Raw genomic sequence first — 12,635 nt, forward strand, 5'->3', positions numbered from 1 at the left:
CAAAAGTCTCGTGAGCTGCTTGATAGTTGAAACAATGAATAGGTAAATAAATAAAAACTGAAATAGTTATTGTAGGCTTTTGTAGATATCTAAAGTCCTGGTTTCGCCACTTAAAGATCAAATGACATAAAATATATGAAAAAATAAGTCTGAATTCTATTTGTTCAGTTAACTTGAAACGTGTGCATAATCAGTGAAAACATTTCTCTTTCATTATTGGTTAATATCTTTAGAGTATGTACCTTAAACATTTTTATAAAGACCTTATAATCAGTAAATCGATCGATTTGATTTCTGCAATATCACAAAAAGAAAGAACAAGCAGTAAAAAAATTACATGTAATTTTTTTCACAGCATAGTGCCTGTAAACGTCTTGAATACTTTGATTTAGTCGTTCTGGGTTTTTACTACGAGACATAACTTAAAAATGTTGAAATATTACACCGATTAAAAACGTCCAGAAACCACATTACAAGTTCTGTATTGTAGCTTTTCTCAAAGATTTTCAGGCATGACTTACATCTCATGTTACAATGTAACTCGCCGTAAGTGTGACAAGGACACACGATTCAGTTCTATTGTGTTTACACCATGGCATTTGTAAACAAAACATTAGGTTCGTGGCACACGGTAGACTCTTAAAACACAGCGTCAAAAAAAAATGTTTGCCAGCGTGCGCAAAAAAAGGCCTTTTATATGTAAGATTTATTTTTATAGATATTATATAGAGGGCATTTTATTTTTCTCCTTCTCGCTTGTAATTCGAAAATCTGTATCAGCCTTTGACTGTGTCTATCTTTCATTCTCGTTTTTTTATACATTTAGCTAGAATAGAGATAAATTAAGTCATACCCATAGCAAAACCATTCGCTAGCTCCAGATCCTACGATATATAAATACATAGGTAATATAAAACTCCCAAATTATCAACTGTCTTTAAAATTTGCAATATAGAAAAATCGCATACTGACACGTCTACCGTAAGCATTTTACAACATTATGACGTCATATGCCAGTATTTGTTGAATGATCAGTTTTCGTGAATGTACGTGTATTCAGTGGGTGTTTGTTACGTGTACGTGTTACAAGCGTGTAGATTGTGTAGGCTCACCTGGCAGGTGTCCAGAGGTACACTAGTGCGATATTATCGCATTAAGTGCTGTACACACCGTGTCAATCATTACTTTCTTACGTTATGATATTTACACGTTTAGTTTTTGTTATTTCTAGAACTTAAATATTTTTCTCTTACAGATGTTCGATGGGAGTTTTGTTTAGTCTTAGAATAGCTAAGTTTTATAAGAAATTAACAAAAATACGCTACAATTATATTGATAATCAAAAATGTTATTTGTTTGTGCTCTGACATTCCATAATTTTAACATTACTTCTCGCACTGATCAATGATTAATCGTAAACTAATATATTTTTTAAACAAGATATACGAAAACTTTCGGCAGTTTGTATTAAACGTTAACTACTGCAAAGTGGCAGTAGGACTTTATGTTATGAAAATCAGAATTTCCTTCAGCGGTTCAAACATTAATAAAATTTTCGTATAAACACTAATAAACAGTTTGCTTCATTCGAAACAATTATATACCTACTCTAGTCCATACATTAATATAAATACACCACAAAATATTCTTCGCACATAATAACATTTAAATGTTCATCTGCAACAGATTTATAACTACTTTCCGTATCAACATTACATCAACACCCACCCACAGCGCTATTTTTACTCTAAAGAATTTGTCATTGAATCCAAAACGTTATTATTTTCAACGAAAATAAACTTCATGAGCTCATTCCAGACATTCTTTTATAATAAATGATGTACGATGACTACTTGCGCACTCATTTGCGTCCTAAATATGTCAGAAGACGGTTGCAATTGCTTTGTGATCTGCGAAATGATGATTAACAAAGATAATATCATTAGGGGCGGGTTCCCATAAAGACAAAAACATTTTATAGCAAGGCTGCGTCTGTCGAATAGCATACATCAGCGCCCTGGGCGGAGTGCAGGGTTATTTGGGACTCACCTGCCAGAAGGGCATACCCACTAAGCCGCCACGTGGGCTACCTTACTTATGTTTGTAATTGAAGTAGAAGTTATCAGATACTTCAGATACGAAGCAAATAGTAATGCGACAACGGAAACGAGAGCCTGTTCCGTAAACGTCCTTTGCTAAATAAAACTAACAGACTGAGCTGAGAGCTGACCATATTGGTTTCTAGTATTACTTATTTAGGAAGCAACGTGAAAACATTTGCTATTTGCAATCGCACGCAAAGATTTACTTAGAGGCGATTTCATACCACCACTGCATCGACCACCATGCAGCGGGTTAGGCTGGATAGTCTAAATTATTACTGCAGCAAGAAATTATTATCTATAATCAGGCCGTTACAAACGTCATAATCAAGAGAATGAAATGAATGTGACTATGTGGAAGTGCGAACGAGAGATTCCGATAAAATGACATGACTCAGTACCTCGATTCTCTACCACTATCGACTACCGGCTAGCTATCGAAATTTTGACATTTAGAATGTACTGCCAAAATGTTTCCTACGACACCCGTCAGAGGCGCTGATCAGAATTTCATACAAAATTTCTCGATGACAGGTCGGTTGTCGGTAGTCGATAGCAGTAGAGAATCGAGCTACTGTTCGCAAGTTTTAAATGGCCCAGTATGGTTATCGCATTCATCTTCCGATACTAAGCAAATTATCTTAGAACAAAATAATTGCATGTATCCAGACTTTCCCGTCGCCATACCCCAAGGTCGTTACTCGATACAATGAATGGCGTCTAAAGGAAATCGTTCTACTTTTTGCGTTGATAAACGCCAAATATCTTAAACGTTCGATCCATTTTACTCGACGGAAAACTCAAATGCTTGCACGAATTTTCGTACCGGTATCCAACGAAATTAATACGTATTGCAATTTAAAATTTTACACTTGATGCATCGTTGATCAATGCGGTATAAATTATGAATTTTACGACTATACTTACCAAGGTATAACTACACTTATTATATAATTAATAAAGTTAAGGAAATTAAACTTCTTAATCTGGTTCAATAAGCACAACCCACAAATTTCTTTTCTTTGATATTATCAAACGAAAAATATATCATAATATTAGGTGTCTATAACTTAACCAAGCGTCAAAATACGATCTCCTACTCTTGTAACTCTTACCGTAACGAGAATAACCTTTCTTAAATATAAATGTTTTCATGATATTATTCTTGTTTATTCCTTTACATTTTTTATGACTGTGACACGTTATTTGCGTATCTTCTTAGCTTTACATACCTCTAAAGCAGGGGATCCCAACGTTTTCTTAGTCCGGGACCACTTTTATATTATTCTGATTAGCAGGGACCACTATGTAAGTATATTAAAAATAAAGTGTAATAATCGTCCTGAAAATTTAAATTTTGAAGTCTTTCGCGGACCACATTTTAACTTCCACGGACCACCGCTTGGGAACCACTGCTCTAAACCATGACAAAAACAACATTCATACTCTATACTTCGTTAATTCTACCACATGAGTCTAACAGCTGACTCATACAAGAAAGAAGCATAACACTAGATCACAATAATCTCATCTAAAATCTACACTACATACAAAACAAGTACTTTCTGTAATATACAACGTTTCCCCTCGGCTTTAAAACCGATTTCAAGAGATTAAACCAAACATTAACATCTGATTAACATCAGAGAAAGTAAAATCTTCGTTTAAATTTTGCTGTAGCGCAATAAAATTAGAATAATCTTGTAAGTATTTTGAGTGGATACCCATGACCTAGACCGATCGTTGCCATCCGCAAGCCTGCCAAATATTCACAAATATTCTATTTACAAATAACCTAGATTTGTATGTTTTTTTAAAATCGACACTGACAGTTGTCAATACGTTTTCGCGTGCCAAGCAACTGCTGAGATTGTCTAGGGCCGGCACTCGCGGCCCCCAGACTTGACTTGACCATAAGTTTTAAATATTTCGTATACTTACATCCAGAGATGGGTCAACTATGTAAATTATATTTTTCAGTTTACAGTACGGATTAACCTTTAGGTATAAAATTCATGATTCATTGGTTCATTTATCTAACAGAGATGACGGATCTTTCAAAACATCCAATAGGCTATGTGTATATTAAGTACAAACAACAGCTTAAAATACATAGCCATTTTGTGTTGCGTAGTGGAATAAAACATTTAAATATTTTTTTACATGTGTACTGCGGTTTCCGTTTTATCATGACGTAAATTCAGTAGCGATCGTGATAAATTTAATTAAATTCATATAATTAATATATCTGATAATAATGTTGATGCATTGCGATTATATTGCGTTGCATACTTTAATTAGCATAAAAATAACGAAACTATATTTAAAACAAAAAAGATAAATGAAAACCAAAAAATGTAAGCATTAAGCAAATGCTTACATTTTTTCGGTATGAATAAAATATAAATGCTTTCTAATATATCTAGTAGGTAGGTGCAAATAAAACAAGAAATATGACCAACATATTCTGTTCTAATAGAAAAAACGAATAAATCCTGAACGATTGGCTACAAGACTTGTTACTAAACAAGCCCGATAATTACACTCGTCAACATTACGGTGCCTCGTACAATGATCAAAGTACAAACAGTCGAGCCTACGATGACGTCACAGTCATCAAAGAGGCTCAGAAATAGTACCAACTTGTCACACTTTATCTCAAACGTATCTCCGATCATCCTTGGCAACTAGTTGATAGCTAACATCCCGATACAATCTGTTATCGTCATTGTACGAAATGTAACGCTTATCGAAACACGGAGTATCGCGTTTTACGAATACTGACAGAATTTTTTTTTAATCGTGATTTTATAAAAAAAAAAATTTAAAATGTTTAATCTTTAACAAATTTTGATGTTGATTTGGGTGTTTTTTTTTTTCTATTGTGTTTGTGGTTTGGCTAGTTTTTGTTAGTAAAAAATGTTATAAATAGTTGTAATATTGTGGAATGTATTGATAACGAATGACATAGTGAACTAGTGTTTCGAAAGTGATAAAGTTGACAGTCGATCATGTGTTGTAGGTGTAAACGCGGAGATAAATAAGTTTTTATGTCACAGTGGAACGATTCAACTGTTCAGTTTTAAGTGAATAATTGGTTTTGTTGATTAAATAAGTGAGATGTTAAAAGAAAGTGACTTTAATGTTATTATTTCGAAGTAAAAGTGCTTTACCAATGTTGATGATTGCGTAAAAAAAACTCGAGATACAGAAATCGTTCGCCTCAATTGAAAAAGATCGTTCGAGATCAATTAAAGTGATTTAATCCAGCTCTAGAGAGCAATGACTTCTGAAGAAAAAGTTGAATGAAATTAACATTCAAATACGATAGTTTTTTCGCGCTTTTTTTCGCCATTCCCGCGTAAATTGTTGTAAAATTTGAAATTATAATTTCATCGGCGTTGTAAAATGGAGGAGGAAAGTGAGGTTTGTGTTAGCAATATGAAATAATGTTTGTTGTAATAATTCAAACGGTTTATCGTTATCGAGTGAGGTTGGCACTCGGCCAGGGCAGTACGCGGCTCGAATTACGTTTTGTAATACATTGCGTTTTGATTCGGTTATATTAGTGAAGGAAATTTCCTGTTTGTTTGGATATAGTACAGGATTAATAGTTAGGAATGGGACATAATCTGTACTGGCCCAAGTATAGCTCCTTGTGTGAATGTTACAAGTTATTTTGATTTCAGTTTAAAATAGATGTTTGACTACTGTTTATTTCTTAAGTACTAGTACTACAACATGTATATTACTTCGTAATATAATGTTTAAGAAATACAACGGTAACTGCCCTCGATAGTTTCATAACATACCGTGTCAAAAGCTGCAGACAGTTCATACACATCAAAATTTCACTTTTTTTTGCCTGAAACCTAAAAATAACGTTGTTTTCTTTTGTCTTCAGGTACAAGATGCATACGAAGAGGTTGAGGAACAGAGGGCGGTGGCTGCTCAATGGAAACGAAAGCTCCAGAAGCTCACCAACGATATGGCCGACTTGCGCTCACTGCTTGATGAACAGGTAATTATATAATCACCTTATCCGTGCTATAACTGAATGTATTTATTTGATACATGACACATAGTAGGTATCTTCATCATTAAAAAGATGGTTGAAGATTCATTTTAACCCTAATTTCAAAAGACAAATGACTCAAAAGCTTCACTTGTTGACCACACGATGGAATGGAAACTTGACCGTTGGCCTTAATCTTTTTGTTGAGCGATGCATTTTTGGAATCGAAATATGCTTATTTTGGTCGATTATGGACATTCTTGAGAAATTCCTTTCTCAATTTTTTTTTGCATATTATAATCAGTAATATCTTGACTATCAAATCAAACGTAATACGTACATAATAATATGTGTTTGTTTGTTCATAGACATGTCGCAACAACTTACTGGAGAAGCGTCAGCGCAAGTTCGACAGTGAACTGCAAGCGGCCCAGGAGGAGCTCAAGCGAGAACGAAGCGCCAAGGAGCGGCTGTCCCGCGAGAGGGACCAGGCGCACGCCGAGAAGTATGCCATCGAACAGAGCCTCTCTGTAAGTAACACTTTACACTTATATAAAGCCTTTTACCCCCATTATCGCCATTAGTGCAGATTAGGATTTTGAGGAGGTAGATACTAATTCTACCCTATCATCGTAGCAATAAAGTAAAATTTTCAAGTATGGTATATTGGTCGTAGTAACAAAAATTAAGCCGTTAAAGAATTTTTGAGGTAAAATTACTGAATAAGGGTAATGGATCTAAAGTAAATTTAATATATTACTGCCTAATTGCAAGGTACGGAATAAAAAATTTAACCTCAGCTCCCACTACGCTGGCCATAGATGTGAGTTTATAACAACGATTGAATTATCGTGACAGCAAAAATCAGCCGATAAAAAGAATTCACCCACAAAATTACACATACAATCAAACAATATATTTCTATAACGTTTTTTTTCGCTTGTAGGAAGCTCGTCTGGAACTGGAGCTGAAAGAAGAGCGATTGTCAGCGGCGACGCGCGAGCTGGAGGAGCGAGGCGGCGGCGGCGACGAGCTGACCGCGCTGCGACGCAGCAAGACCGAGCTGGAGCGACGCGTGCGGGACCAGGAGGAGGAGCTCGACGAACTCGCCGGACAGATACAGGTGAGGGACATACCTTGTTAGCTGAACAGACCTCAACAACAAAACATAGTGTTTCGTCACGTGACTATTATTTATTATTAATAGCATTTTGAATACGGCCAAGTACTCAGAGGTAAACTTCTGAACTACTACGACACCGGTAAACGGCCATAGTCATAATCTTCAGAAACAGCCCTCCAAAACCGAGACAGCTGCCATTATGGCCCTCTTCTCGTATAAGGGTTTTAAGATTTTTCTTTCAAGTGAATTTGATCGCAATGCTTAAGTTTAGCTTCAATACAAGGTACTGGGTTAGTGTCAGAACCCTGATCAACAGTCACGTCAAATAGCTTCTTTCTGACGGCTTTCTTTCACTTAACAAGGTTCTTAATCTTATTTTTGATTTACAGCTGCTGGAAAGTTCGAAGCTCCGTCTGGAGATGTTGTTAGAGCAGCAGCGCAAAGAGGCGCGTCTGGAGGCCGCCGCCCGCGATGATGAGATGGAGGAGACCAGGGCTAATGCTGCCAAGAAACTTAAGAGTAAGTACATACACATTAATAACCTTGCACTCTGATGTTTGTAAACGGTTGCCAAACTACGAAGTTGCTATAAAACTGTGAAAATGTCAAATCGTTCACCTTAACTTCAGCGCCCCAGATGCTGTCAACTACTTTTTATTGTACTGTTAAGTAACTTACACAAAACATCAAAAATTTATCGGAGTTTGAGACAGTTTAATCAGATGTTTTCACGCTACTTGCCCTAATTGACAGATTTTCTAAATGGCCTCACAAAGTATTCATAAACAACACAATACACATGAACCAAATACGTAGTAATAAGTAACTTAACATTAATTTCTTCTGTCTGTTCGTGTAGTGCTGGAAAGTCAGTTGGAGAGCGAGCACTCTGAACGCAGCCTGTTGTTGCGAGAGCGTCATGAGCTGGAGCGACGTCTGGCGGCGCTCGAGGAAACTGCGCGCGCTGAGAACCACGAACAAGCGCAGCTCGTGCAGAGACTCAAGAGGTAAGAGATTGACGACCTTATTGCGATAGGAATAGACTTTATAATAAGGCTAGTTGAATGGTGAACAGCTTTGAATATTGAGTTCTTATTATAAAAAATAATTTTCTTTATGCATTTTTTTTATTTTCGGGCATAGCATTTGATTAGAGGAATAGAAACCATATGGCAAAGAAGTATTTTAATGCGTGGAAACCGAAAAATATCACTATACTCGAGAACTTATTGCTATATTAAGTGAGAAAAAACAAAATATTTTTTATCCTGGAAAGTGGTTCCTTAAGCTTGCTAGTTTTGTTATTATTTTTATTTAAAGTTCTATGTATAAAGTTTTAAAGTTCAATATTGTTCGTAATTGCAGAGACTTGAAGAGATACCGCGCTCTGTTACGTGACGCTCAGACTATGTTGGAACAGAAGGAGAAGGAAGGTGGAGCCAAAGCGCAGATCAGACAGCTTAAAAACCAGGTATGTTTCATATAGATATTTGATTGTCTTTCGTGATTTTGTTATTGGGAATACCGTTTGAAAGCAATCTTTATAAATAAATATTTTAACAGAAAAACATTGAAAAATTTGAGTTATTTGAATAAGAATTAATTTTTCACTGTTTTTTATTCATTCATGTATAATTTATTGCTGGTTTCTAAATAAGTGTTGGTCAACTTATCAAGAGGAACTTAGCGGCAATTTAATGCACTTTCAATCACTATAACCAGTTACTTTATTCGAAATTCGTCCATAAGTCATGAAACTTGCCTGGTATTCATTTCATAATTTCCCGACTACCTTTATTCAAAGCTATACACTAACTTACTACTTAACTTATTTCTCTCAGGTGGAAGACTTGGAGCTGGCAGTCCGTGCAGCCACCAAGGCCCGTCAGACGGCGGAGGCCGAGGCGGCTGAAGCCAACGCGGCGCTGGAGGAGGCGTCCAGGGCTCGCGGCGAGGCGGCCGAGCGCGCGCTCACGTGTGCGCGGGACGCGGCCGCCGCCCGGGCACAGCTTGATGATGCCGAGGAGGAGGCCGCCGAGGTATTGACTGATTTATTTATTAGCAATCTTTATTAGTATTTAATGCTGATATTATACTGTGTTTATCCTTTTGACGTGTAGCGTACCGACAGAAATACTTTTGAGAATCACATAAAAAAAATTTTTGATTTACTGTTCGGCCCTAAGTAAAATTTCATATGAATGGATTTTGTAATCTCAGTTAGACTTTTGTCCATACGTATACGTTAGGTACCATTTCGTAACATTATAATTTCAGAGTATATTTGTAGTTAAACTTATTTTTTGGTTATAAATAAAGCTAAATTTTAATATATTTTTACGACTATTGTGTTTATCTGGCTAATCACTCCACAAATTCCCACAGCTACTGAAGAAGTACCGCTCCAGCACATCAGCGCTGTGCGCGGCGCAGAGCGAGGCGCGCGAGGCGAGTGCTCGCGCCGACGCCGCGGCCGAGGAGGCGCGCGCGGCGCGGGACAAGCTGGCCGAGCTCAGCGCGCGCCTCGCCAGCGCAGAGGCCGGACACAGCCACGGACACGCCGAGGCCGAGCGACGACTCGAGCTCAAGAACAAGGTACACCACGTCACTATTCGGCTTATAGACATGATTATTGATTTTCGCCCCGAAAAGAGAGACGGTCTTAAGTTTACCACGTCTAGCTTTCTCATTGTGTGGATGGAGGACATTTGATTTCTTTAAGTAGCTTTAATAATATAATTATGACTTACATCCGTGCACGTATACGTATATACCTATGACACGTGCGTACGTATATTTTGGCCTCGTCGTGGGATATAGAATGTTACTTATTTGTATCGAATTAGACTTACCTCTTTTAAAGTATTCGTCTATTTTTATATTTTAATGGAACTACCTACTCTCTCTTAAGATAATTATACTGCCGAATACTCACACCTAAAATATTGTCGTGATTTACTCAAAACTTACCATCACAAGACAATATTGAAGGCATATTTTGGTTCCAAACTTGTTAAAAGAGGGCTATATTAAAGTAATGTTTTCTCGTTGCATAGGAGTTGGAGTCCAGCCTGGAGCTGGAAGCCACGGCTCGAGCCCGGCTGGAGGGGCAGCTGTCCCGCCTGCGCGAGGCGCACGAACAACTCGCGTCAGAACTGTCTGCCGCGCGCGCTCGCGAACAACACACCGCCGACGAAGTGCGCAAGTTCACTAGACAACTGCGGTAAGTACTTACACCATGTTATACAGCAGAAGAAAGGTCTTAAGTAGATGTGGCGTACGGCTACTTAAGTCGTTTTGATATTGGTACTAATAGGAGGTACTTTTAGTACCTACAAAAAAATGGGTTTACTTCCATTGTAGGTGCTATAACTATACGTCCATCCACGTCCATATTCTTATACCTATCTATTTAGCCTAAAAATAGAAAAACCATTGATTTAAAATCAAAATATCATGAAACATGCAAGATTTTGAACACATTGTTTGATCCCACAGCGAACTGAAGGAAGAGAACTCAGCGCTGAGCGCCAAGCTGAGCGAGGCGGCGCGGGCCAAGGCGGCCGCCGAGTCCGCCGCCAGCGCCGCGGCCGCCGACGCCGCCGCCGCCCGCGACGAGGCGCGCCTCGCCGCCCGCCGCGCCACCGCGCTGCAGGAGGCCATCGCCGGCGACCTGTCCAGCCCCGGGGACTCCCGGGACACGGACAGGTACACTACTGCTATGTTTATACAAGCATTTTTGGGTCTACCATTTTAGTTTGGGACAGCAACGTGATTTGTTCGTCAATTCAGCCAATATTAAAATATCAGATATTAAGTGTTGCTATTCTTAGAAAAAGTAAGTAGTGACGTTAATGCTTTCTTTATATAGATGAATATTAATTGCTTCGTTATTATTACAGCGACAACGACAGCTACAGCTCGGACGAATCGATCGGCACTTTCTTAGCGAACCACAAGCTCAGCCCGTCCGCTCCTTCGCGGAACAGCGTGCACCTTGACACACAAAAGTAAGTTACCCCTCAATACATATTATTATTATACTTTATCTGTTTCTATGTCGAATTAAATGCTAAACCTCTTCTCTCCCAGATCTCACACGTCCGAAGGCCGCCAGAGCCGGTCGAGCGTGGGCTCCAGCAAGCAGATGAGTCCTACCAAGGAGTCGTTCGCATAACAGCAGCCCGCCGGCGCCGGGCTCCTCACGCGCGCTCTGCCCGCGCTCTGCGCCGTGTTCTGCAGCAGACAGCCGCTCAACCCCCACCTCGTACTCGACTAAAACAAACGTCAAACTCAAATTACACCTGTCAAAATCAATTTGACATACGACAAAGTGGCGGGAATCTTTGTGTGTTGTTCAGAGAAAGGACTCTAGTGCTATAAATGGTATTGTCTTATTATGTCATTAGGTTTACGTATAACCGATACCAGCGATGAATATTACGTAGTTATCGATGCTTGGAATTAACTGTAACGATGGCTCCTAAAATTAGACTGCTCAGTAAAACAATAATCTTTTGAATGACATGTACTCGATTATACATTTGACTCCTTAAATATTTGTAATAGAGAAGCTTTTGATATTGAATTATTGATGCCACCTTGTACGGTTTGATAACGGTATTTAGATAAATTCACTGTATTTAGTGACGGATGGCGTCGGTGTGCCGAGTAGTGTTGCCACACTCGTGTATTAAAAATGAATGCATTCCAGATTAAAAAGATACCTTTAAAACGACAGCTTCTGAGTACCGCACTGACGCCATTGTAACCTAAGCTTGGACTTTAATTTATTTAGCGTAGAATTTTCGTAGGAAATTATGAATTAATTGTCGGTTAGAGATCGCGCGGCGACCGGCCAGCCAGTCAGTATTTAGACGGCCTAGTGGCATGTAACTTACAAAATAATATTAGGTTCTTTGTTATTTAGTTAGCTAACTTGTGTAAATAACTAGATGGCATATACAATTTTATTATTTAATTTGTAATATTCGTGTGATCAGACTGTTATACTATGATTTATTTGTTACAAAATGAGTTGTTGCTTTATAGTAGACGTGAAACATATCTGTTAGGTGAATAGAAACTTTTTTTAACTCCCTTCTCGACTGGTTTGTTTTTATTGTAATTTTAATATACACTAGGTGATTATTGATTATAAAATGTACTCCTTATAGTGTATCGTAATTGTGTATCTCCATTATTCAGTCTATATATACGTATTATATCTATGTGTCTGTAACCACTATATAAAATTGTCTATAATATGTGTATGATAATGTGATGAAAAGTTACTGCATTCAATACTGGTTGTAAAATGAAATTATTTAATAAAGTAACTGAAATATATTTTGTCTTATTTCAACGTTTAAACTGTGATTATGTTTGTTGACCT

The 12,635-nt window shown here is 37.8% G+C and overlaps 1 protein-coding gene across 2 annotated transcripts in view; it reads left to right on the forward strand.

The window, feature by feature from the left end:
* Mhcl (Myosin heavy chain-like) overlaps positions 1–12,587 on the forward strand; it is a 285,346-nt gene extending 272,759 nt beyond the window's left edge. For both annotated transcript variants that reach the window (XM_076127805.1, XM_076127806.1), the window contains 12 exons: positions 6,007–6,123; positions 6,486–6,647; positions 7,064–7,240; positions 7,630–7,759; positions 8,100–8,247; positions 8,606–8,711; positions 9,082–9,279; positions 9,626–9,835; positions 10,297–10,463; positions 10,739–10,948; positions 11,143–11,250; positions 11,333–12,587. In XM_076127805.1, coding sequence (XP_075983920.1) covers positions 6,007–6,123; positions 6,486–6,647; positions 7,064–7,240; positions 7,630–7,759; positions 8,100–8,247; positions 8,606–8,711; positions 9,082–9,279; positions 9,626–9,835; positions 10,297–10,463; positions 10,739–10,948; positions 11,143–11,250; positions 11,333–11,417 — 1,818 coding nt within the window. In that variant the 3' untranslated portion in view covers positions 11,418–12,587. The remainder of the gene's footprint in view (positions 1–6,006; positions 6,124–6,485; positions 6,648–7,063; positions 7,241–7,629; positions 7,760–8,099; positions 8,248–8,605; positions 8,712–9,081; positions 9,280–9,625; positions 9,836–10,296; positions 10,464–10,738; positions 10,949–11,142; positions 11,251–11,332) is intronic.
* The last annotated feature ends 48 nt before the right edge of the window (positions 12,588–12,635 follow it).

This window comes from Anticarsia gemmatalis, chromosome 20 (assembly GCF_050436995.1).
Source record: "Anticarsia gemmatalis isolate Benzon Research Colony breed Stoneville strain chromosome 20, ilAntGemm2 primary, whole genome shotgun sequence".
NCBI lineage: Eukaryota > Metazoa > Arthropoda > Insecta > Lepidoptera > Erebidae > Anticarsia > Anticarsia gemmatalis.